At 45.2% G+C, this 26,391-nt stretch overlaps 1 protein-coding gene across 1 annotated transcript in view; it reads left to right on the top strand.

The window, feature by feature from the left end:
- Positions 1–26,391, top strand: part of SLC7A1 (solute carrier family 7 member 1) — a 538,789-nt gene that overhangs the window by 392,081 nt on the left and 120,317 nt on the right. The window contains exon 12 of the mRNA XM_078657133.1: positions 21,067–21,278. Within this exon, the coding sequence (XP_078513259.1) occupies positions 21,067–21,278 (212 nt within the window). The remainder of the gene's footprint in view (positions 1–21,066; positions 21,279–26,391) is intronic.

Here is a 26,391-nt window from a genome sequence, read left to right as displayed (position 1 = left end):
CGAGGGGCAGACGAACATATGCGGTCTGACCACAAATAAAATAAGAATGACGTGAAGCTTTGAAAATAGATTTCCCACTGTCACTATATTTGACAATAGTAGTACAATCACTATGTCATACATGTACGGAACCATTATTTCGGACACATAATTCACCTTTGACGGTAGTACTGAAATAGCAGGTAAGTCTGGAGTAGTATCAGACTGAACATTCAGGACCATGAAATTCGAAGAATAATTACCTAAATTGTAAACTTCGTTTTCTAGATCTAACCCTGTTCTGTGGGGAAGACCTTGCTTGTCTGGGAAACATGTACTATTAAGAAAAGACATATCTGTTGAAGATGACGTTAACGTGGACCATGCTCCACACGAACCATTATGTGAAAATGGATAAGGAAAGAGTGGCAGAACTCCCTTCGGTGTCTGGAAAGGGGGGAGTCGACCACACACCCAACAATTAGTGGCATTGCTGGTCTGGTGTGAATAATGTAACATGCGGATAAAAGAGTTATTACGCATAGCGAGGCGGTAAGAGAGTTCATGAGGAGGCAGATCACTAAACGTGTGCTCTACTGTAGCATTGGCAGACTTATTTACATGAGGAACTGGAAAATACAGGTAAAATGCATAACTGGTGCAGGAAATCATAATACTGAGAAATAATATGAAACATAGAAAAACGATACATCGGATTGAGTTTTGACTAACTCTCTCACTATGGGGGTCTATTTTATACATGTCAGAAACCGGTCTAACCGTTTCACCTAGGGGAGGACTTAGACAATCAAACTGGCTGACTTATTTTACTAGACCTTAATTTGAGCTTATACTCCTGTTGCGGAGTTGTCTCTAACAGGGAGGGTGCAGTAACATTGTCTTTTGCGGGACAGTCCTTAAGAATGGTACTTTGGCAGTCCTTTAAATGTTCGGAAATGTTCTTTGAAACTGGCTTCAATACATAAAAAATTTTAATATGCGAAAGATGCACCCAGCCTTTGCGTCCCTCCAACTTCACGGCTGTACGGGTGGCCAGGAGGACCTGTCGAGGCTCCTTCCAGCGAGGCTCCAGCGGACTTGAGCGATCGAAATTTCGCACTAGGACCATGGATCCGGGAACGATTTCATGCGGTGCCACCTCGGTATTGTCTGGAAATGCGGCGGCAACCTGTGAACGACAAGAGTTGAGGGCAGACATCAAGGAAGCTAGGTAATCTGTCAGCATATTACTTGAAACATCGGTAATACTTCGGGGTCTAGGAGTACCCCACATGTTAGGGGGGCGGCCGAAAACGACCTCATACGGGGACAGACCTGATCTGGAATGTGCGACCATGCGCATATAGAACAAAGCAACTGGCAGAGCTATTAGCCAGTCTACACCTTTCTCTTGACATACTTTTGCAATGCGGATTTTCAGGGTCTGATTATGTCTCTCTACGAGACCGGCTGCTTCAGGATGGCGTACACAATGGAACTTCCACTGGTACCCTAACAAAAGGGACACGTGTTTCATGAGTTCAGATGAGAATGGCTGGCCGTTGTCAGAATATACGACTCTAGGGAGTCCGTAACGGGGGAAGAACTCACGAACCAACTGCTTGGCAGTGGTCGCGGCTGTGTAATCGGGGACTGGATATGCCTCCGTCCACCTGGACAAAGCGCATACAACTACAAGGACATACTTGAAACCTCGACATCGCTCCATCTGGATGTAATCCATCTGGAGGACTTCAAAAGGGTGGTCAGGGGGCTGGAATCCACCTTGTTCCACCGGGACACTTTTACCTGGATTGAACTGGCAACATATCATACAGGTACGGACTTTCTGCTTGGCTGCAGCTCGTAAATGCTTGTTGAACCAAATATTCTGGATACTGCCTAACATAGCTTTTTCTCCTAAATGTGCTGGACTATGTGCGGTATTAATAATGACTTGAACCATAGAGTCGGGGAGAAACCATGTGGCTCTACCCTTTGTCATCCATCCCTGATCTGTCTGGACCCCTCCTTGTTCGGACCATTTCTTGATTTCATCGGGAGTAGCGTGTAACTGGATATCTATGACATCTTGAGTAGGGTCCTTAACTGTCATACAGGTAGTCAGATCTGGAGTGTAGGTCGGTGTCTTATTAACTGGAATGTCTGGAGTCTGAGCTGTAAGCTTGGCTGTGCGATCTGCTAGATCATTACCTTGGGAAATAGTGTCAGTAACTTTCGTATGTGCTTTGCACTTCATGATAGCAATGGATGTCGGTAAATGTATGGCATCTAACAGAGCTTGAATAAGGAGACCATGCTGAATCTTGGTTCCATGAGAAGTCATGAAACCTCTCTCCTGCCAGAGCACTCCAAAGTCGTGTACGACTCCAAATGCGTAACGTGAATCGGTGTAAACATTAACTTTCAGGTTCTTGGCGTGTATGCAGGCTTGAGTCAGAGCAACTAGCTCCGCTGCTTGAGCAGACAGGGTGTCAATACGGTGTGTTTCAATAACTTCAGTGTCAGTAGTCACTGCATACGCAGCGACTAGTTCTCCTGTACTAGTTCTCATGCATGAACCATCCACATAAAGTGTCAGGTCGGGATCTGGTAATGGAATATCTGTCAGATCTTGTCTTGGCTTGGTCATGATGTTAACTACTTCCACACAATCGTGTGTGGCAGAATTCGAAGTAACTGATGGTAACAATGTAGCAGGATTTAAAACGTTGCAGCGTCTGATTTCTATGTGTGGCTGGAACAGTGTCAATTCATAACCTGTTAAACGTGCAATTGTCAAGTGCTGAGTTTGCGTTCGGTTTAAAAGAACTTCCACGGAGTGTGGAACTTGTACTGTCAGGGAGTGTCCTAATACTATGGAATCACTTTGTCTGATAGCTAGTGCTGTGGCTGCAACTGACTTGAGGCACGCAGGCAGAGCCTGGGCTACAGGATCTAATGTGCTCGAAAAATAAGCACAAGGCTTGTATTGTCCTGCTTGATCTTGTGTGAGAACAGATAATGCTGTACCTTCGCGTCCTGTGACAAAGTGTAAAAGGCTTACTGTAGTTCGGTGTTGCTAGAACTGGAGCTTGACATAGGGCTTTCTTTAACTCATTGAAACTGAGTGTATGTTCAGATGTCCAAGGGAGGACAGTCGATACGGCTGCCTCCTGTGTCGTTAACTGTATCAGTGGCTTGGCTAGAAATGCATACTGAGGAATCCATTGTCTACAATAAGAAGTGAGGCCGATAAAAGCACGTACCTCCTTCTGGGTCTTGGGCTGAGGAAGACTCGCTATTAACTGGATACGGTCTGGTGTCAACTGCCTACCCCTCTTGGACAGTAAGTGTCCTAAGTAGACCACTTGCTGGACACAGAATTGAAGCTTAGAAGGGGACACCTTGTGTCCCATCTCGGCTAGGAAATACAAGACTGTAAGTGATGCTCGCTCGCAAGCATGGTCAGAACGGGCTGTGATCAGGAGATCATCGACATACTGGAGCAGGGCAGTGTCAGTTGGCATGTGAATGTTGTCTAGTTGTCTCTTGAGTGCTTGACTGTAAATACTAGGACTTTCCGTGAAACCTTGAGGAGCTCGTGTGAACATATAGCTCCTTCCATTTAAACAAAATCCGAAAAGAAACTGGCTGTCTGGATGAATGGGGACACTGAAAAACGCGTTCTTGAGGTCTATGACAGTAAAAAATGAAGCTTCTGAATCAATGGCTGTCAATAGGGAAGAGATATCTGGGACAACTGGGTACTGAGGAATAATACATTTATTAAGTTCTCGGAGATCAATCACTAAACGATATACTGGGGGTGCATTTGGATCAGTACGTTTCATGACTGGAATGATCGGAGAATTACATACATTGGAGTCAGTTTCTACAACTACTCCTTGAGCGATGAGCTCGTCAATAATTTTGGATAAGGCTGCTACAGCCTCAGGTGGCAATCTGTACTGTCTGATTCGTGGCAGGACTACACCTGGCTTGAGAGTCACACGATGGGGTGTGATTTGCATAAAGCCAACATCAGTTGGACCTTGCGCCCATAGATGCTGTGGAACATTGGACAATCTGGGATCAAAATCTCGTAATACATAGTGACCCTTGAAGTCACGTAGGAACAATCGTATTCCCTCTGGGGAACAGCATATAACTGCACCTAATTCTTTCAGTGTTTTAATGCCTAACAGATTTTCTGGACATGACTTAGTAAGTAACAGATCAGTAGTGCGGGACAGTGGACCTACTTCTAGAGTAACTGGCTTTGATATTTCATTTACGATAGGCTTTCCTGAAAATCCAAGGGAAACATTTCTTGAGCCTGAGAGCGGAGCCCCTGGAACTTCGGCGTGACTTATAGTGGTCCTACTTGCCCCTGTATCAATCAGAAACTTTCTGTCTTTCCCTAGTACTTGACTGTGAACATAGGGACCTTCTTGATCTACAGGTATCTCGATGAGAGGCAAGCCTACCTCCCTCTCTAGGCTGTTTCATGAGTATGGCTGATACTCTGGATACTCAGACTGTGCATACTGGTACATCTGCTGTGTAACATGCTGTGTTGCAGCGATAGGCTGCGGAGCTGTAACTGTCTGTGGTGCATTCTGTGACTGAGGAGTCTGTGTAACTTGTTCTTGTCTCGGCGGACGTGGTCTTTCTTTAGTCTTACCGGTAGCTATGTTGTGTTTCAGAACTGCACACTCGTTTATAAAATGACCTGGCTGTTTACAATAATTGCAGTTCCCTTTAACGGGAGCTGCAGGATGACTGGCTTGATTCGGACCCCTTTTCTGACTGTCTTGAGGAACAGATTGTGCAACTAGTACTTTCATTTTCGTGTCTTTCATACGTTTCCTTTCATGTTCTTGCTCTTCTCTGATTCTATTCTGGTGATATTGAAGCATCTGTAACATCTGGGACGGGGTATTAGCTTGCCAGGTACTTTCAACTTTCAAAACTCGGTTTTTAATTTGTGGACTTGAATTCTCGACTAATTTAGTAACAAAAAGATGAGGGTATGATTCGCTACTTGTCTTGAGGCCACTGTTTATGGTAAAACATTTCTCAAATCTGGAATAATAATCACTAATATCTTCGTCTTGTTTCTGTTTACAGGCTGAGATTGCATCCCAGTCTTCCTTTCTAGTTGTCAATAACCTAGGCAAAACTTGTATTAATAATTCTGGTAATTCTTTACATTTATCTCCAAGACCGGTACCTGGTACTCGTGCCTTGTCTTCAGCTTCTAGGACTGTCCAATCGATCTTTTTCTCTCCCACCTCCCATTCTTTTTCCTTGAGTTTCTCATATACCCCTGCGGGCAACAGGACTTTTAACATTTTAATAATATCTGGATACGTGTATTCTCCCATACGGAGCATGTCTTTTAATTCTCGGTGGAACCCTGCTGGATCTTTATCATGACAGGGAATTAACTTTTTCATCTCTAAGAGTTCCATCTTTGTGATAGGGGTGTAAACAAACACTCGTTGCATTTCACCACCGTCTGTCTTAATTGGATGCACTTCTCGTAACGGATTCTGTCTGTCTATGTAAAAGGGTTTACTTTCTGGGGGTGAGACATGAACAAAATGCGGGTTCAAAAACATACTATATTTGTGGCGCTGTTCTAGAATGACACTAATTAAATCAGTACCTAAACCTTTCCATCTATACTGGAGTAACTCGTTCAGGACATCGTGTAACGGACCTGGATCAGAATGTTGACCCTCATACAATGTAATGAGGTGCTGGGTCATATACATACCCACCAGTCGCTGCTCGGCTGGGGGCAATTTCAGAAACATTTGTGCCACTATTTCGTCTGGAAAAGTGGTAGAATCAGTAATCCATCGGACTGCTGATCGGACTAGTTCTTGTTCATGCATGGTACTTAATTCACTGTAACCGATTCGTGATTTCAGAATGTGATCGGTAGCTTGAAATACTTGTTCCAGAGAACCTTGTTCTGGTGCTGGATGATGAAAAATTGACTTGTGTTCTAGGCGCAAATGGCGATCTGGAAATCTAGATTTTCCTACATACGCTATTCTGTCGGGATTCTCGTCCTCTACCTCTTCTGTAGAAGAGTCATTTTCTTTCTCGCTTACTTGTGCTGCTTTCCGTTGATCGTGTAACCTTATTATTTCTTTACGAATTTTCTTGTACATGCTCTCTATACTACTGATGGTCTTGTGCTTACCCTCGGCTATATTATCACTCCACCTTGTCAGGACTTTCATTTCGGCTCGATCTTTGGTCGGATAATCTTGTTCTCGTATTAGACAATTAATCAGAAACTTTAATAGCATGAGCTGGACTTCAACTTTTCTTTGGCACATGACGTCACTAATACTTTCTGGATCATTCCCTGTACGGATGAAACGATATATTCTGTCTAGATCTTCTTTCATATCTGGTAGGGTGACTAGATACTCGGTCACCTTTCTCACGCGTAATGAATATAAAACCATATTATCCTCGCCTGGGACTGGATCATAGCCACATTCGTTAAGGGCTTTTCTTATTTCTGCAACAGACTGATATCTGGGCGTACGCTGTGACGCTTGTGCATGTAATTCGGCTAACGTTAGACGCTTGTGTGGCGGCGGGGTTTGAGGAGGACCTCCTCCTGCGGCCCCTAAACTAGAGTCGTCTACTGATGCTCTTCGTCCTGGCAGAGTGGGAAATGGAAATGCAGGCTGGACTTGTATGGCGGGCTGGACCGGGGGTACCGTAACAGGTACTCCGGTGTCTGGAGGAGCGGGAAGTGCCTGATTTACAGGGACTGGCGGAGCGGGATTTGCATATTCTGGGACTGTGTCGTCCAAATAGGACGAAATGAAAATATCAGCTGCGGTCGGTTTGTGACGTAGCTTGGTCGGAACTAATGGTAGTGGGAAATTACTGGATGCCTCTGGGGTCGCTTTTGGCAAGCCCTCGGCAAGAAGAGGATACATACCCTTAATGAGGGCGTTCCTCTGTCTGTCTGTCTGTTCGGTTTTGACTCGTTCACCTATCTCGATTAATTCCCTTTCTTGGGCTCGTTCTAAGGATTCTCTACTTAATTCTGACTTTCTGATTTCTTTTTCGGTTCTTTTATGAGATTCTTTGCGCCATAACTCGATGGCATCTTTCTGTGACTGTCTGGCTTTCTTTTTCCATAATGCTTCTTCTACTCGCATGATGCACTCGGCATCCCATGTGCCTGATACAGGCCATCTATACTTTTCCTCTAACTGTTTGGTATACTCGACCCATAAATCTAGATACAATATGGCGCTTATGCCATGCTTCTGATACATAAAATGACCTGGACTGTCCCTAGGCGGGACAGGAACTGCTGCTTCTAGCAGACCTTTTCTGGTTTTTAACTGACGCAGTTTTGAAAAGAGTGGCATGACTGAACTATAATCTGGACACAATACAATACACAATAAACACGAGAATCACTTCGCACTCATACCACGACATTAAAATACATGAATAACATTCAGAATAACAGTTCGAACAGAATACTACCTGGAATACGGAAAACAGAATACATGAATTTTCTCGAGAACAGAACTGACTAGAACAGAAACTAGATGCACTGCTGAAACAGTACGAAACTTACCGGTCTCATACAGAGACACGTCAGGACCCGTATCCACCGAAGTGGACACTTCGTTTGTGGGTCTGTGTACCACCAACCCACGGACCAGAGTCAATTAGATTGACCCTGTCTAGATACTACCCCAGCAACGGTACTCACCGGGCAGCAAGAACGGAAAGCCTCGGACTGGACTGGACTGCTTCGACGCCGGACGGACGAACTTCGGACTTCTGTTACGGGTGGGCCTCCGGATACCTCGGACCTTGGACTCTCGGCTTGGGCTCTGGTCGGGACTCGCCGCGTTCCTCCACCGTCTCGTCTGGATGCTGGACCGCCTCCTCCGTCTCCTCCGTGGGCCTGAGGGATACTTAAAGCAGAAATATCTGCCGGTGCGCAGAAGAGTTCCGTCACGACTGCAGAGGGTCAGGGGGTCGGCGTGGCTTCACCGACGCGTGGGGAAAGGGCAAGTCCCTATTCGGGCGCCATTATGTGGTAAATAAATAAATAATACCGGATCTATTTTTGAATGAATAAATGAATAACAGATAGCTCAATAAATAAGAGTCAAGATTCGAGGTAGTAGGAGTTTTGCAGGTTTATTACAGCATAAGGACAGGAACAGGACAACCTGCACAGGAATAGGATGGCAGCGCTGCCGGGGGCAGGATCGGAATCGGCGTAACATTTAATAACAGTGCACGATCATATATACTAAAACAGTTACATTACAATACATACGCTAGGCGGAGCAGTGGGTGTGGTCAATAGCAGTCGCGAAAGATAAGGGTGAAAGTAGGTGTAACAGAGGCGTATACATAGAAATGTGATGCAAACGTAACAGAATATGTCATGAATGGGGCGGAAACATGAAGGGGGCTACCTAAGGAGCCGGGACCTCTGACCTAATGGTGCGCGCAAACTGGCAATGACGGGTTACTAGGAGAAGCTGGGGGCTACGAACTCTGTGCTAGGAGCAGAGACTGAAGTCTGGAGAGTCAGGGCGACATGTACCTAAACAGTATCTAGTATCTGATGTTTAGAGAACATGTTGATAGAATCCAAAAGTTATCGGGGTAAAGGCGAACAGACTCTAAGACTGGAGCATGCTTTATTCTACATGTAGTGCGTGATGAAGAATATTAAATGACCATTAATACAGTATTTCTCTTACATGGAGACGTAAAGGCTAGACAATGATGGAAACTATTGATACAGTTCAGTAGCTTAGGAATGCAGAGAAGGAGGACTGAACTGATAACTGGAATCATAACATACTCTTGGCAGACTCAGAGGCAGAGCTAGGCTGAGCCGGGCACTGCGAGGCAGGAAGTAAGTGAAGGGTCGAGGATACAGGTGGGGGCTGTATCGCTCCTCAGCGAGGCTTCAGGAGTCAGAAGCTGAATCTGGTGTCCAGGCCCTTTTGAGGCCTAGAAACAGGGACTTTACAATGGAATAACGTGCACACTGAGAAACGTGGCAACGTAACTTTACATAGGCCTGATATTCGTAGTATTCACGAGAACTGGAAGCTGGCATACTAGAGGTGGACACAACTGTAATTGCGTCATTAATCGAACATGGGGAATACATATGCATATTAATCATGCACAGATAACATATGATGGATGACTCGTAGGGACACAGAACATGGCAAAATTTACTTTTCCACAGGCCTCACAGCAGTGGAACATTAATTTAGTAGTTTCTCGCTGCCAGGACATGTAAAACCTAAGAGTACATGTCATGCCTTTTAGTTACACAGCACTTTGCCATTAGGGTTACTTAGGGCCTACCGTAGGGGTGACTTATGATTAATAAAAGGGAGTTTAAGGCTTGGCAACTGGTTTTAAATGCCAAGTACAGGTAAACTAAATATGCCAATCGGGTATACACCAATGTCAACATGTTTAGTGGAGAAACACATGCACTTTGGCACTGGTAAGCAGTAGTAAAGTGAGTCCTAAGGCCAACAAAAGATCCATCAAAAAGTGGAGGGAAGCGGCCAAAACTTTGGTGGAAGATCACCCTAAGTATGACAAGTCCAAAACCCTCTATATTTTTCCTAAAGGGGCCAACCCAGCCCACTCTCAGAGCTATAATTCTCCAGTATTACATCTTTCATAGATTCACATGCTTGTATCTTCCCCGTCGTCATGGTGGGAGTCTCACGGTAACAGAATGACCAAGCAGTATCATAGAGAAGAAAAACTGCATAGAAAATCCCCATAGGGGCTGTATTATTTGGTAACCAGACCATATCTTTGTTTGGACCAAAAGCCAGCCAATCAGCATTGCTGCCCTGCCCTCACACTCCCCAGCAGAAGCTTCCTGCCTCAGATTTCCAACCGCCTTCGTGTGATAAGGAGTCTCCCTGAGCTCTGCTCAGTTTCTTTCTGTTCCTGAGTGAACTTTTGACCCTTTGGAATCTTGTTTCCTGTCTACTAGATTGAGGTATTGTGTGTACTTATTTCTCTCATGATGGCTGACAGCTCAAAAAAGAGGCTGTTCAGGCCATGCAGGTCCTGTGGGAAGGCCAGACTTTTCTCTGAGGACCCACATGAGGACTGCCTTTACTGTCTCTACCCTAAACACCTGGTGAAAGACTGTAAGCTTTGTAGAAAATTTTCTGACAAAACTAAAAGAGACAGAGAGGCTAGACTACTGTTATGGCTTCAGAAGAAGAAGGCCACATCAGGATCAGATTCTGAGGAGGAATCTTCTCATTCAACTCCCAAGAAAAGAAAGGCTTCTGTTTCTGTGGAGAGAGTGGAGTCTAAAAGGAGTAAGCCTAAGGAGAAATTAACCTCATCTCTTCCTATTACTCCTCTGGAGAAACAGTCCAGTCTTAAGGAACCTGGGTCTGCACCTTCTACCAGCTCGCTGGCTTCTGCTCCAAAGACTGTGGTGAAGACTTCAGCTCCGTCGACGACGACTTCGTCGACGACTATGGCCTCGTCGACGATAAGATCTAAAGCTACGTCGACGACTGCGACGTCTACATTGACAACATCGACAAGTAAAATCTCACTGTCGACGAAAAGGCCGTCGACGACAACCACGACGACTCCGTCGACGACAGGTTCGACGTCGAAGATGTCGACGGGGGCCCCGTCGACGAAGGTTCCGTCGACGAAGGTTCCGTCGACGAAGGTTCCGTCGACGAAGGTTCCGTCGACGAAGGTTCCGTCGACGAAGGTCCCGTCGACGGTGGTCCCGTCGACGGTGGTCCCGTCGACGGTGGTCCCGTCGACGAAGGTCCCGTCGACGAAGATTCCGTCGACGATGGTTCCGTCGACGATGGTTCCGTCGACGAAAGTCCCGTCGACGACGGTTCCGTCGACGAAAATCGTGCTATCATCTGCAAAAGCGTTCAAATCACCGCAGTCGAAGACCATGATATCGATCCGGTCGTTTCAGTCGACAAGAGGTTCGTCTACCATCAGTGAAGCTGCAGAGTTCACCTCATGGACAAAGATTTCTCCTTTGCCGCCATCCTCATTGCTGGAGCAAGACTCAGATGGCGAGGAGTCCTCAGGTGCCGCCTACAGTCCTTCTCAGCTTCAGATAAAGAGCCAAGACACGGATGAGGAGGAGGTTTATTCCTTCAAGGACAGACCACAATCTTCCAGATATGAGTCATTTCAGGAATCTGGTGATTACGATGAAGAGGAGGAGGAGCAGCATGAGGACTCAAGGGAGGAGGAACGTCAAGAGACGATTTCTATACCCATCACCCTTGTCTCTGATCTTAGGTTGATGTTAAACGACTACTACCGTCGCTTCCCAGAGGCGAATTCCTCGCAACCAGCTAGGCAGACGCCTTCCTCGCAGACACCTGAAGCACCTGCTTCCCAAGAACAAGGGGTGAGATCGCCGCAGGTTGTTACTATAAGGGACGACCTAACGGAATCCGACGAGGATGAACAGCCCGAAGAAGGAGAACTCGTTCATGATGCTTCGGGGCAGGAATGGGACGAATACGTTTTACCATCGGCTGCATCGCCTGACCCACTCAAATCTACCTCCCCTCCTCAAGACATCGGAGGCTTTCACGATCTCATGGAAAGGGCGGCCAAAAGATTGTCTGGATGTGGAGGTACAAGAGACGGATTGTTTCTTGTACGATTTCAAAGATGATAACAAGAGGTCGCTTCGCTCAATTCCGATTATCCCTCACATCTGGGAGGAGGGACTGAAGATTCTGAAAACACCTGCGTCTATAGCGGTTTCAGTTCCCCGCATTGACAAAAAATACAGAGCTCCAGAGTCCACAGCAGCCTGCCTCATTGGGCACCCCAGGCCAGAATCAGTTGTGACGCAGGCGGCGCAAAGAAATTCAAAGAACCCGGTGGCTACTTCCCTAGTGCCACCAGACAAAGAAGGAAGGAGAATGGATGGGGCAGGTAAGAGGTTTGCGGTCATGGCTGCCTCTACCATTAAAGCGGCAAATGCTATGGCACTGATTGGACGCTACAACAGACAAATGTGGTCTGATATTGCACCCATACTTTCTGCACTCCCAGAGGATGGAAAGGAGGAAGCGGCAGCCATACTTAAGGAAGGAGCTAAATCTGCTGCCGAATCTATCGACATCGCCATGGATGTCTCGTCTATGGCCTTCAGGCAGATGGCTGGAGCGGTTTCGCTTCGCAGGCAGGGCTGGCTCAAGGCGACTTCTTTTCGTCCAGAGGTGCAGGCGAAAATTGTCGATATGCCTTTTGACGGTGAAAACTTATTTGGGAAGCATATCGATGAGGCGTTGCAAGGCATAAAGTCGGACACGGATACAGCTAGAGCGCTAGGATCTCTTCAGCAAGGAAGGTTTCAGTCCTTTCGGAAGAGGGGTACAAGAGGTCAATTTAATCAAAGATCCTCTTTTCAGTCCAACCGATATCAGCCGTATAATCAACAAGGATATCGACAGTATAATACTAACAACCAATTCAGGTCCTCCAACTCCTCTTACCAACAACAGTCCAGAGGCAAATCTAACACCAGGGGGAAACCTCAGCAGTCTAATAGACGTCAATGATTTCAGGCCGGCGCTCCCCACACAACAGATCCCGGACAAAGACCACTATCTGTCTCAATATTACACCAACTGGATGTCCATAACATCGGACAAATGGGTTTTAGATGTCATAAGCAGGGGCCACATTCTGGAATTTGTGGAAATACCTCCGGATCACCCCCCAGTACTCAGGCTCAACAAACATCGCCAGGAAATGCAGAAGGAAGTTCACTCGCTTCTGCAAAAGGGAGCCATAGAGGAAGTGCCGCAACATCTCAGAGGGAGAGGCTTTTACTCGCATTTCTTCCTCATCAAAAAGAAACAAACCCGGAAATGGAGACAGGTATTGGACTTAAGGGATCTAAATCACTACATAAAAAAGATACCCTTCAGAATGTTATCGTTACAAGAAATCCTACTACTGATAAAAGAAAACGACTACATGGCGTCCTTAGATCTCATGGATGCGTACTTCCATATTCCCATTCTTCGGAAGCACAGGAAGTATCTCAGATTTGTCGTGGAGAGTCGCCACTTCCAGTTCAAGGTCCTGCCATTCGGACTCAAGTCAGCCCCGAGGGTATTCACCAAATGCATGGCCCCGGTGGCGGCCCATTTAAGACTGCAAGGGCATTACATTTACCCATATCTGGACGACTGGTTGGTGACAGGTCCATCTTTCAGGGACGCAGCAACATCTCTTCAGAGCTGCATCCGGCTGTTTCAGCGATTGGGCCTGAGGACCAACTTAGAGAAATCCTCGCTGACTCCGGCCAAGGGCATCCAGTTCCTGGGGGCATGGATATGCACCAGAGCAGGGAAAGCCTATCCTTCCGAAGAACGAATGGGAAAGATCATGAGGCTAACGGCATCACTTCAAGCAAAAAGGTCCACTTCCGTGAGGATATACAAATCCATGTTGGGGATGATGTCATCCTGCATCCCACTGGTACCAAACTGTCGGCTTCGAATGAGGCCTTTGCAGGAACAACTGGACGAGCAGTGGGTCCAGGCCAGAGGAACCTTCGAGGATCGCATTACCATCACGAGCCATATGAAGGTGGCAATGTCATGGTGGAAGATTCAAAAGAACTTGGATCAAGGCTTGAGCTTTATTCCTCTAGATCACGACTTCGTGATGACAACGGATGCTTCGCTGAAAGGATGGGGTGCGCATCTTCAGGAGCTGGAAATTCAGGGCCTTTGGTCAGACTGGGAAGCTCAGCTTCACATAAACATGTTGGAGCTCAAAGCGGTGTTCCTAGGCCTTCAAGCATTTCTTCCCAGAATACGCCAATCGTCAGTACTTATCCAAACGGACAGCACCACGACCATGTTTTACCTACTAAAGCAGGGCGGAACGAGATCCAAACAGCTGTCGACATTGGCGCAAAGAATCTGGAAATGGCTCATAACCAACGGAATTTCAATTCAGGTTCAGCATATTCAAGGAGTCCTCAACACACGGGCGGACGCCCTGAGCCGTACTACCAAGGCGACGCACGAGTGGGAATTACACAACACTCAGATTCGCTTCTTGTTTCAAAGGTGGGGCACTCCCACATTAGATTTGTTCGCAACGCAAAACAACTCAAAGTGCGTTCAATTTGCGTCCAGATACCATCAACAGGGCTCCAAGGGAAATGCATTCCTCATGGATTGGACAGGAAGGTTTGCATACGCGTTCCCTCCCTTCCCGTTGATACCGCGAATACTGCGCAAGATGAGATTGGAACCGTGCCGGATCATATTGATAGCACCAGCCTGGCCGAGACAGGCGTGGTTTTCAGACCTACTTCTATTGTCGAGGGGCGAAAAAATCCAGCTCCCGACATTTCAAGACCTCATCTCCATGAAAGAAGGGCAAATTCTGCATCCGAATCTGCAATCACTAAAATTGTCAGCATGGAACCTCACGAGCGGGAGTTTCAAAATCTAGATATTTCGCAAGAATGCAGACATATTCTCTCACAAGCTAGAGCTGTATCAACAAACAAAACATATGCAGCGAAATGGACCCGTTTCTGCCATTGGTGCAGCAGACAAAACTTGCATCCGTTTGAAGTACAACCGGAAGGTATCCTTCCTTACCTGCTGTCACTATCTAAGGCAGGTCTGTCGCATGCCTCGGTGAAAGTACACTTGGCAGCAATATCGCGCTTCCGGCGGAAGCCAAATGAACCATCTCTCTGGTCCTCCAGAATAATAAAGGAATTTATCAAGGGACTTTTTAGGGTTTACCCACCCATCCAACGCCCTCCTGTGCCGTGGCACCTCAACACAGTCCTATCGCAGCTTATGAGGCCTCCTTTCGAGCCTATTCACAAGTCAGACTTACAGTTCCTGTCATGGAAAACAGCCCTCCTTCTCGCCTTAACATCAGCAAGGAGGGTTAGTGAAATCCAGGCCTTCTCAGTGGAGGAACCCTTCTTACAATTTCGTCAAGACAGGGTTATATTAAGAACAAATCCTACCTTTATTCCCAAGGTGGCAACATCTTTTCACCTCAATGAACCCATTATTTTGCCTACTTTTTTCAGCAATCCTTCATCGGAAGCAGAAAGAGCCTTACACTCTTTAGACATTTCCAGATGCCTAAAGTTCTACATTGAACGGACAAAAACGTTCCGCAGGTCCAAGCAATTGTTCATTGCTTTCGAAGGGCAAAGGAAGGGTCTTCCTTTGTCAAGACTGAGTATTGCCAGATGGATCTCCTCAGCTATCCTGAAATGTCATGAAAAAGCGGGGAAGCCGCTAGATTCTAAGGTGCATGCACATTCCACAAGGAAGATGGCAACTTCGAGGCCTTGTTTGCAGGAGTGGCGCTGCCTGACATCTGCAGAGCAGCAACGTGGAAGAGCGTGCACTCATTTACGAGACACTACTGTCTGGACACTGCGTGGAAAGAGGACACGGCAGTGGGACAAGCTGTTCTGAAACGTCTATTTCAGTAAGGTATGACATAATGGCATGATTTGTTGTCTATGCAGTACTTTGATTTATGTGTCAACATGCATTTATCGTATATCTTATATACTGATGTGTATTGTTATACCTTTGTCTTACGGCAGAGCTTCCTTCTTAGTTCTGTCCTGGAAACGCTACAAATTTGGTGAGCACTGCTTACTAATCTGATACAAGCATGTGAATCTATGAAAGATGTAATACTGGAGAAGGAATTAGTTACTTACCTGTACACTATAGTTCTCCAGTATTATCTTTCATAGATTCACATGCGCCCGCCCGCCTCCCCGTTTCTCAGGCAGATCCTGTTTCTCGGTATTTATCCATGTCTCTCACTCGGGGACGGAAATCTGAGGCAGGAAGCTTCTGCTGGGGAGTGTGAGGGCAGGGCAGCAATGCTGATTGGCTGGCTTTTGGTCCAAACAAAGATATGGTCTGGTTACCAAATAATACAGCCCCTATGGGGATTTTCTATGCAGTTTTTCTTCTCTATGATACTGCTTGGTCAATCTGTTACCGTGAGACTCCCACCATGACGACGGGGAAGATACAAGCATGTGAATCTATGAAAGATAATACTGGAGAACTATAGTGTACAGGTAAGTAACTAATTCCTTATTTCAGCATGAAAGCATGCACATTAGTCCGCATTATCAGGAAGCCAGTGAGTGACCTTCTAGCGCACCCCCCTCAAAAGATTCAAACTTGGTATTCACCAAGGGAGGAACTCCTGCTAGAACCATCATTTAAAGGCATTCCACGGGGGAAGCGAGATAGTAGGAAGAGCAGAAGTAGAGAGAGCAGGAAGGGGTGACAGACATCTCTCGCCTTCATTATTTCTCACTGGATTCATAATAAATCTTTACACTTCTTGCCTCCCTTGTCTCTCTACACCGCAATGACACGCTTCACCCTGTTGCACAAATGGCCCTTCAATCCCATCTGAGAGACCATTAACTTTTCCCCCTACTGTTCTGTCTGCGACCCCTAGCATTGGAGTGTCGGCAGAGGTAGTAGACAACAGGGGTGACTGTTGTAAAAAGGTGGATATTTGAGACTCAATGGCCTTTAAGTTTGTCCATTAAGGGGGAGAGTTCGGGGAGCTGGAGCAACTTGAACTTCTTGCGATAGTCCTCTATGAGCTGCTTGATGCAGGACTGGCTCCAACTTAAGTCCCCCCCAAGCGCCTGCCACAAGAGGAGGAATGGAAGGTGAAGGAGAAGGGGATAGTGCCGGAGGTGTCTGGTTCCTGGCTGCAGTCCGTGAAGTCGGAATAATATAGCAGAAGGCTTTCCATGCCTAATACCCCCCCCCCCCCTCGACCCGCTTTCTCCCTTTTGCCCTCTTGCTGGATAGGAAATTATATTGAGTGCTACTGGTGTCGTTCCCTGCCATGGTTGGGAGTCTGTGGCAACAGCGGTTTCATCAGGTAATGCAGCAGTGAGCAGAGTCAACCCAGGCATGACCTCAGCGAGAGGGTCAATAACAGCCTTGTTAACTGAAAAGGCTGGTGCAGAGCCCAGATTCAATGAGAGAGCTCTCTTGGTCTGAGCAATCTCGGTGCTAATAACCCCCATGTCCCTCTCCATTACTCTGCCGATTGAAGTGCACTTCACAGGTGGACCTGAGACAGATTGACCACCAATTACTTTCCTCTTTCCCTTATAGGGGATGAGACACAATCAAGCAGAACAGGATTGGGTGGTGCAAAGGCTCGTGGTGCAAGATGTCAGTGTAGAAGGATGACAGATGGAAGATCTCATCAGATAGGCTTACCCAGAGCTTACTTGTGGGTTGCCCGATCTAGCAAGCGACAAAGCAGGCACAGGCGTAAACTAAGAACCGCTATCAGGGTACCTATTGGGAGTTGCAACAGCGTAATCCAGGAAACCCCCCCTTGCTCACCCCTCTCAAACTCTGCAGTCTCTGCCCTGTAGTCGATGGTCGAGGATCAGAAGTCAAGGAAGCAGAAGCTGTGCAAACACTTCCTGAATGTGGGGGGGGGCACCCCCGAAACTCACGACCTAAGGCTCATGACTCGGGGCTCAGGTCTGTGCTCAGTTCTGTGCACAGATCTGTGCCATCAGACTACCCAAACTTCAATTCTTTTCCACCCTTACTCCTTCTCCGTGCATGCAGCAGCTGATTAACCTGTGAAAGAGAGCTGCAAAGGGCACAAGCAACTGCTGCAAGCAATGCAAGTAATGCATAGTCTAGGGAGCCCTCTCTGGAGAGCCATACTCCGTGTTCACTGTGGTACACCGGCGAGGGCAAGAGCTGGAACTGCCATATAGGCCGAAATGTGTCGCAGGAGAGAGTTCTTTATAAATTATGCCCCCCTTTGCTAAAGGGGGCAAATGAATGAGGCAAGTAAATAGTGAATCGATAAATAAACCGCATGGTGCATCAGACCAGCAAAACCCACCGTGACCTAGCTCCGCCGTCTCCGTGGGGTTTTGTGCCTGCCTGCGGCCATTCCAATGGCTAACCCACTGGGGGGGCCTCACACACAGTATGCCGGAATCTCTTTACTCGCCTGGAGGAATGCAGTTAATATATATGCTGCGAAAGCTTGTTGTTGACTTGTGCTTTCTTTGTGAGCCTATAGGCAGTCCTGTTTGTTCAAGTGCATTATCTTAAAGATCACATAACAAACTTTGAAATGCATCACAGCAGGGAGAAGGAACCATTGCAGTTCTTTCAGGGAAGTGGGTTCGTTTGCATGCTTTTGATTGGTAGTTTGTAAAGCTACTGCATGAAGAACTATTTTAATTGGTGTCTGTGAGGACTCTGGGAAACCAGTGGTTAATAGGTTGTCTCACCCTGTGTGAGTACACAAGGTCCTGGATTGTGGTTTGGTCGACTTCATAGACTGGAGCAGGGTCTTGATTTTGCACACCAGGATGACAACAAGGGGTCAATGAGTTTTTGTTGATTTGTTTGATTTCATCTACGCTATAGACATCCAGGTTAGAAGAACACCCAGGCAGGATCTGAGGTGAATTATATCAGACAACACTTTAAGGTATAGTTGGGTGTAATTGTGATAGCAGTTCCTTGTTTGTGGTCTAGTACTCTCTGTGACTTCATGTGCAGGTTGAACATTGTTGGAGTCAGTATTGAGCCTTGCGAATCCCCACAGGAGACCAGAATTGATGGGTTTCTGGGGTTTACATTTGTGGAAATTGTTCTCTAGGAGAGAAGTATGAAATGAACTAATTTACAGTAAAGTTGCAAATGCTCGCTCATGAATCAAGAGATTCAAATAAGACCTGGGTTTTATGCTATAAAACACTGCCGACAGTTCAGCACCTTCAGGAAAGAATCAACATTACTAGGGATTGACAAAATATCTTCTAGTGCTTGAGTGGTCGAAATGCCTGACCTGCAGCAGGGGTAAAACACAGGTTGGTAGGCGGGATGTTTTGAAGTTTTAGGCATTTTTGTTGCTAGCTTTTGCTTTTTCAAGATTTTTCTCTTGTGAGTGAAGGTGTGTGATATGGGGGATAGTTGCAAAGGTCATCGGGTTTGAGGTTTAATATATAATATATTTTTTTTTTTTAGCAAGTAGGGGGTTTGGTCAGTCCTCATGGCTATCTGCTCTTCATACCTATGAAAAGCGGTATTTAATGATGTGCAAGAGGTTCTCAGAACATATGGATTAAGCTATGAATAATGGAATGTAATCGTCCTAGGATGTGGCTTTTGGAGAGTGTAGGGTGGTAATCCTGGATTGTGTTGTACAGGTTTGAGGAGTGACATGTAGTGGTAGGTTGGGTGATATGAGGTTTTGCATTGCAGGTGGTAAAAGTTGTCAAAGTCGAGTCTCACTTTTTAAAAATTAAATCCCTTTTTCAGTAAAACAAGGAATAGGGTGTGGTTGAAGGTGCTTGGAGCACTGCTTAACAGCTTTGAATAATGTCATGGTTCGCCTTGAGGATGGTTTCAAAGTAATAGTTAACATTTGTGGTATCAGTGTATTGTTGTAGGTTCTGTAAGCTATTTGTAGGATGGTGAGGTCAACAAGGGATTTAGTTTACCCCGTGACTATTATGTTAGCAGATAATTATTTTGCCGGCATTCAGTTCCTTTAGTATACCAAGTTGGAGAAGGTTTATGCTTTATATTTTTCAACCATGGTTGGGCATGGGTGTCCACCAAGGTCTTCAAATCATCATTCAGTGTTTAGAAAAGTGTGTCCTGGTTAGTGTGGCTAGCTTGAATGGGAGTGAAATCAATGTTTGGCTGGGTGTTTAATGTGAAAAAGGAGCATGTGGTAATACAGATATTTGTGTTGCCCATTGTGTCGGGCTAAGGTATAGGAATTGCTGATGCATTGTTCCAGGCTGGTTAAACAATGCAAGACAGAAATGTCCAGGTCAAGGGAGTTACCTTTGGAATAGTGAGGTTTGACAGAGGCAAGCAGGTTGTCACCGAGTGATGTGCTGATAGAATAAGTGACTGAGGCTGAAGGGAATATTTTAAAATCTAACATGGATTTCAGCTGGTGGTCCATCGTTAGGCACCCTTTTTGATGAGGAGGTAATTTGCATTACCAGAATTATGTCCAGATTAATTTATGTACTTGGCTTTTTTCTGTGGTATTTGGCTCTGGGGCAGGAACAAGCAAGATGAAATAGGTGGGTACTACACCGCCCAGGAGAAGAATTGAGGATAATTAAGGAAATAAAAGGTGAAGCTTCATTTCATGCAAATAAAAAAATCTATGGAGAATCCAACCCTGATGAAGGCCTAAAGGAATGAAGTGCGTTGGCTTGGGCTGATTGAAAATCTTTATCGTGAACATAAATAAAATTGGATTCTGTACATAATAACAAGACTCCCGGAGGATTGATTCTGTGAAATTCTATGTATCAGACTGATTTTGGTGGATGTTGTTGCCAATTTGTACTTGGAATAGAATATCTATATAAAAGAAACTTTTTTCTGATGTAATTGCGCTCATTTTCAATGTATTTTTTTTGGGTTCTGATCGATAGTGGTTTTGAGGCACAGAAAGTTGAGCATGGAACTACTTGAGTTTTTTTTCAATATGACACACTAGTGCAATGTTAAGGCCTACACTTCTGTAGCACATTTTTTCTTAGTTTATGTACTCATTGGTAGTCTTAAATTTTGTCAGCTAATTAGAATGTTAATATCTCAAAATAGGTTGGACAGTAGCGAAAATATTGTTACTAGTGTTTATAATTAAAAGTGCCAGCTTGGTATTTGGAGGCTAGTTTGACAGCTTGTGTTTCACTACCCAAGTTTCTTTTTTACCAACCGTACTCAAAATGACATATTCAAAATATCAAGTTAACAATGGGCAGACATCCTCCCAATGTACAAGGTGGCCATCATTTTGTTTATTCATTTTGAGGTTTTCAATTGTGACCTCATTTCTTCATCTACTTGTTTTATGCTGGCTGTCTTAATACACGTTTAAAAACATGCAGCTTAAAGATAATATTGATAATTATTATTATTATATATCTAGGTATCAACCAGAGCAGCCTAACCTGGCATATCAAATGGCCAACACCAATGATGAGACCGACATGAATGAATCGGCAAGCACCACTGAATCCCGGACTGGAATTTTATCAGATTATGATGAAGTATTTACTTTCACATCCCTGTGGAGTCCTCAAAATTCTAGCCCGACTAAATTGTCTGGTGCTATTGTTAATGTCGCTGCCAGCTTTATCGGTTCGTACATTTCATATATTCACTTACGCTTTTTTCCTACCAAACATATTACCCAGCTATTTATGACTGCTTTTATTGTCCTTATAGAAGCTAGAAATGCTCCTTTGGATACATGCTGTTGACTTGTAATCTGTGTACAGTTTGCTATCCCTATCAAAAAAGAAAATCAAAGCACTCTACTCTAAATTGTTCATTATTATGGTGATGGATGACAGTGTGATGTTATGTTTCTGGTACCTATTTTGTTTTTAGTAGACTTAGGAAATGCAAACTGCATGGTTTGTGGTGGCTTTCGCTGAATCCTTTTTGACATTGCGGCGGTTTCACCTTTTAGTCTTTTTCTATTGGGATAAACTTATATCTTAATTTTGCTTTCCCTTCCTGTGCCTGCATTTATGGGGAAAATCACTAGAGCCAAATTCCCATTCCGTTCTGTCTGCATTTGAAGTCCCCCACACCCCAGTCTTTGTTGAACCCCCCCCTTTTCCCAGCTTGCATTTGCCTTATGCTTGTCTCACATCCTCCCATCTCAGATGCTGTATTTTTTACCTTACCTTGCGCTAGTGTCTAATTTGTAATGAATGATTGCCGGTGCCCAAAACACTGCACAGACTCCTACGGTCAGTGCTAATAAATGTCAGCGTGCCAAATACCAAAGCTGTAGCCTTCAATTCACCTCAGGCCTCTAATCTACTACCAGACTCTCCATCTGCCTTTATCTCACTCTTTCAGGTTCCTGCGTTCTCACTTTGTAATATTTTCTCCGTCTTTCTCTTACTCTGTCTTTTTGTTTTATTTTCCTATCTCTTCCTCTCGTTAATGTCTGATGGGGAAAATGAAGTTCTTGTTCCCAAAAATAAGTGATACTTGCCCCAACCGCCTCAAATTAGGCCCTCTCCAGTCGCCCGTTCATTCATCCCTGTAGTGTCTCCTGCACATTTTTATTTTTCCAGTGCACTCTTGTTTCACTTCCTTCTCGTGTTCTCCCTAAACCAGGAGTTTCAGGCACCTGTCCTCTGAGGTAAGGATTAAGCTTCCTGCTCTGTCCTACTACTAGTTACAAGTATATGAGAGAAAACCCGGTGTTAGCAGAAGGCTGCTGGGAAACTCTTTATTTGCCAGAGAAAAAGGGATCTTGCTGTTGCTCTTTTGATCCTTGCTGCTGTCTTGCAGTGTGGGGTACTAAATTACTGGTGGCCTTTTCTATAGCCTCTCAATTGGACCTTCAAGACTGGTTCTCATGTAGGGATCTCTGTATTAGTTTCATTCTTTGGATCTTGTCATGGACATTAAATACAAAGGAAGAAGACCTCAGATTTTTTTGCGCTGCACCCTCTACCTAACCGAGTTTACTACTTCTCATTGCAGGATTTAGTGTATCCTAAAAATAGGAATAAAACATCCCTGAGCTCCTCCCTCTCAGTGAGGGGGTTGTAGCCCGTGGCGGGACTAGGAGAATCCCAATGATGAATCATGCCACTTATGGTGGGTGAGGGATTTTGTCCTAATAAAGAGACTCCACCAAGGGCTCAAGAGTATTTCTGTATGTTTTGTCTCTTCTTTTGTGGATTAGTTTAGACTCAAGAGCTTTCTTGTGTTTTTAGTTAATTAAATGGAGAGCCAACCCTCGCTGGTCGTAAAATATTTTCCCCATGGACTCTCCCTTCCCTTCGTTGTGTATAGATACTCCCACAGGTAGCCATTCCTGAGACAAGAGAATCCTTAGCACACTTCTACTTTATTATGCTTCTGCCTGTCATTCGTCTGGATCATTCCCACTTGGGTGTTCTGAGATATGTCAGTCTATCCTATTATGCTACTTTAAATGCATTCTCCATTGTGTTCCCGTCTAAGAGTCTCGCGCTAGGCCCCAGAGCAGGTGATTGAGCTTCTTTTTTCAAAACCCAATGCTTGATGTTGTATTGGTCCTCCATTTTAAAGGTGTCACAAGGGACCTAGATTTCAAGAGATGTGGAAAACACGTAGTGTCTCAAAATTGGACGGAACTCACCCTATAACCTCAGCATCTGGTCCCAAATTTGCCCAAATACTATGTCTGCAACGTGCCCCACTGTTCCTGCGTAATTTCTTTTGATTGCTCTTACACTTAATCACATAAGATGCTGAAAAGGCAGGTGATACAGGGATCATGCTTATTCTTTAAAAGTATATGCTTAACCCAGGAAAAACATTTGTTGAAGAAGGCTGGCATATCGTCTGAGAGAGTAGGAAAAGTAATTACAGAACATGGGTGGAAAGAAGGTACCTATCATCAGCAAAAAGGGATGACAATCCAAAGAAATATTTTAGAACTTTGCGCAACAACAAATTAATACCGTAAATAAGGCGGATATTTTTGGCTCTTCTTGATCCGTTAACCTTAAAATGCTTATTACCTTGCTTACTAACCCTGAAGATTATTTTGGGACTATGCAATGTCATGTCTGCAACTGTTTAAAGTCAGTTGTCACTCTAGCTAGAGCCCAGGCATTAGTGCATTACTGCATTACTGTTATTTATGATTACAATTATTTTCTAGGTTAGGAGATGCAGTGAAATGTACTTGACTTATTTAGTGGCATTGAACAAAACAAAAAAAGGAACTGAAAATTATTCATCCTGAATGCATCTTTTGGGGGGGGGGGGGGGGGGGGGTTTCAGGATACCACAGCCGTGAGATTTACTGGACTCTGATAGTAACAATCAATACCTTTTTCCATTGTTGTCCTTGAATTTTCCTTGTTCTTGAGCTCACAAATGTGCACCAGGTACACATTGACCCTCAGGGGAGTGAAGTTTCAGCATGGCTTCCTCAATGAGGTGGTGTAAGGTTAGAAACTCAATGAAACATCCAGTAACGCTTAATAAATCAAGTCCAGCTATGCTTTTACTTCGAAAACAAAAATTAGTTTATTTCAGCACACTACACAATACTTTAGTCATCAGTGGGTACATTGTTTAGTACATAGTTATCTGGTAACATTTAGTGATTTGTGGGTTGCTCTTCTGGGTGTTGCTGACCCTTTTAGTCCAAATGTGCTGTTCCAGTGATTCTTCACAGGGGCCTTTCTTCGTTCCCAAACGTAAACAGAATGACGAGCCCACTGTTGCATTAGTGAAAAAGGAGGTGTAGGTTGATGCCCCTACCAAGTTTGAGGAGTGATTCTACCTGGCTTCAGTTCTTCAGGTGAGACCACACTTCTGTTTCTGTGCACCAAGCGGTCACAAACACTGTCGTTTTGGTAGGAAACCCATAAGATATGCTTGCGGTTTTCCCTGGGTGCCCCGTAGTCCGAAACATTGTTGCTTCAGAGCATGCAGCAGGGATAATCTGGCCTCAGGGCTTTACCCTACAGCCTACTAATGGCTGGTCCTTCTCCTGAGTCACAGTAGTAACTTCAGATCATCCTGCCTCCGCTTTGGTGGTCCCTCTCTTCAAGGTTGTGTTCTTCACTGAAGGGCACCTCCAATATTATTCAAAAGAAGTTAGTTCGCTCTTTTCTTCGAGGCAGGCAGTCAGAAGGCAACTTCTCACAGTAGTCTGTCCACCGATTTCTGGACCCAAAACTAACAAAGGGAGGTGGTGGTCAATACCTGAACTTAGGAGCACAAAAGGTTTCCCGGTTGCCACTACTTCTTTACCCACCAGATTCTTTTAGCGCAATCTTAGAACACTGGTTGAAACTTTCTGCCCTACACGTACACTACGTTTGGAGGCAGAATTTTGTTTTCCACAAGTCCACTTTTAACCAGTTTCAGGTAGTTCTAAATGTTTGTGTGTCCCTTTCAGACTGGTCCATATGAAGTCTTTGTCTTGCATTGTCAGCAGGATGATGAGGTAGTTAGTAGTTTCTTGCCAATAGAGACCAGAAATAGGAGCACAAAAGGCACAGGCTTCCCAACTCAAATACCAATCAACTTATTGGGGGTAACACATGTATGCAGACCCCCTGCCCTCCCCCTCCCCCCCCGAAAGTCACGATTTACAAAACAAAATTGTCACTTTTTAAAATCCCCTGCATTTTTACAAAAATGCCTGCAAAAATTTAAACTTGTCATTATTTTTAAATGATCTCATTTTTTTAATTGACTCTTCTCTCCCGCGGAGCCAATAAAGGAGGGTGAGCAACAGGCAAGCTGGCAGTAGAGGTGCTTAATTCCTCTGTCGCCTGCCTGTTGCCAGCTTGCTCCTCTGATGATAGCCAGCTGCTGCCAGGCTCCCTCCAAGTCTCCAGATGCCCTTTGTCTCGTGCCTACTATGTCCCTGCTTGCCCCATTTTCCTCCTCTGTTGATAGCCAGCTGCTGCCAGGCTCCCTCCAATTCTCCAGAGGCCCCAGGCTCCCTCCAAGTCTCCAGATGCCCTTTGTCTCGTGCCTACTATGTCCCTGCTTGCCCCATTTTCATCTCCCACTCCCTTCTGAAATCCTTTCTTCTGTGACTAAAACCCCCTTCCCCTTCTTTTTCATGCCCCGGACAATCCTCTATCTCTGCCTGTCTCTTCTCCCCCCTTCTCAATTCTCCTGTGTCCGCCCCTTTTACTCCTCTGCTGACCTGTACCCCTTTGGAATGAGGTTGTCAGATGCCAGAGAAAGCAGAGTTAAACATGTTTTAATCTGCACTCTATGGCACCAGACAGCCTCCTACTGTGAGGCACGGTGCACATGTACTCTCTGCCAGGCCAGGGACCGTAACTTGGCAGAGTTTTCACGTGTGACATTAAGACTGACTGGTTATTTTTATGATGGGCACATATTCTGGCTACCAGAAAAATGTCAAAAATTTTGAGGTTTGGGACTGCAAATTCTGTTTTTTTGCTATCCCAGACCGTAACCCCCTGGATGGTCTGTTCAGGGAGAAATAGAGCAGGAAAGGGTAGGAGACTTCCCCATGCTTCAAAAGTACTGTCGCTTGTCTCCTCTCCTACACCTCCCAGAGTCTGGTCCACTATAAAGGACCTCAGGAATTCTCTAGAGGAGCCCTGCAATTAGTATTACTGGCTGCGGCTCTCTCCAACTTACATCTTATGTATTGCGTTGATTCAATAAATCAAAATGTGTTCCTGGGTTAATACAGTCGTATGCAGCAAGCTCGCTCCATGCACATTCTACTTTT

This window comes from Lissotriton helveticus, chromosome 8 (genome assembly GCF_964261635.1).
Source record: "Lissotriton helveticus chromosome 8, aLisHel1.1, whole genome shotgun sequence".
NCBI lineage: Eukaryota > Metazoa > Chordata > Amphibia > Caudata > Salamandridae > Lissotriton > Lissotriton helveticus.
This window is presented reverse-complemented; position numbering and strand designations above follow the sequence as displayed.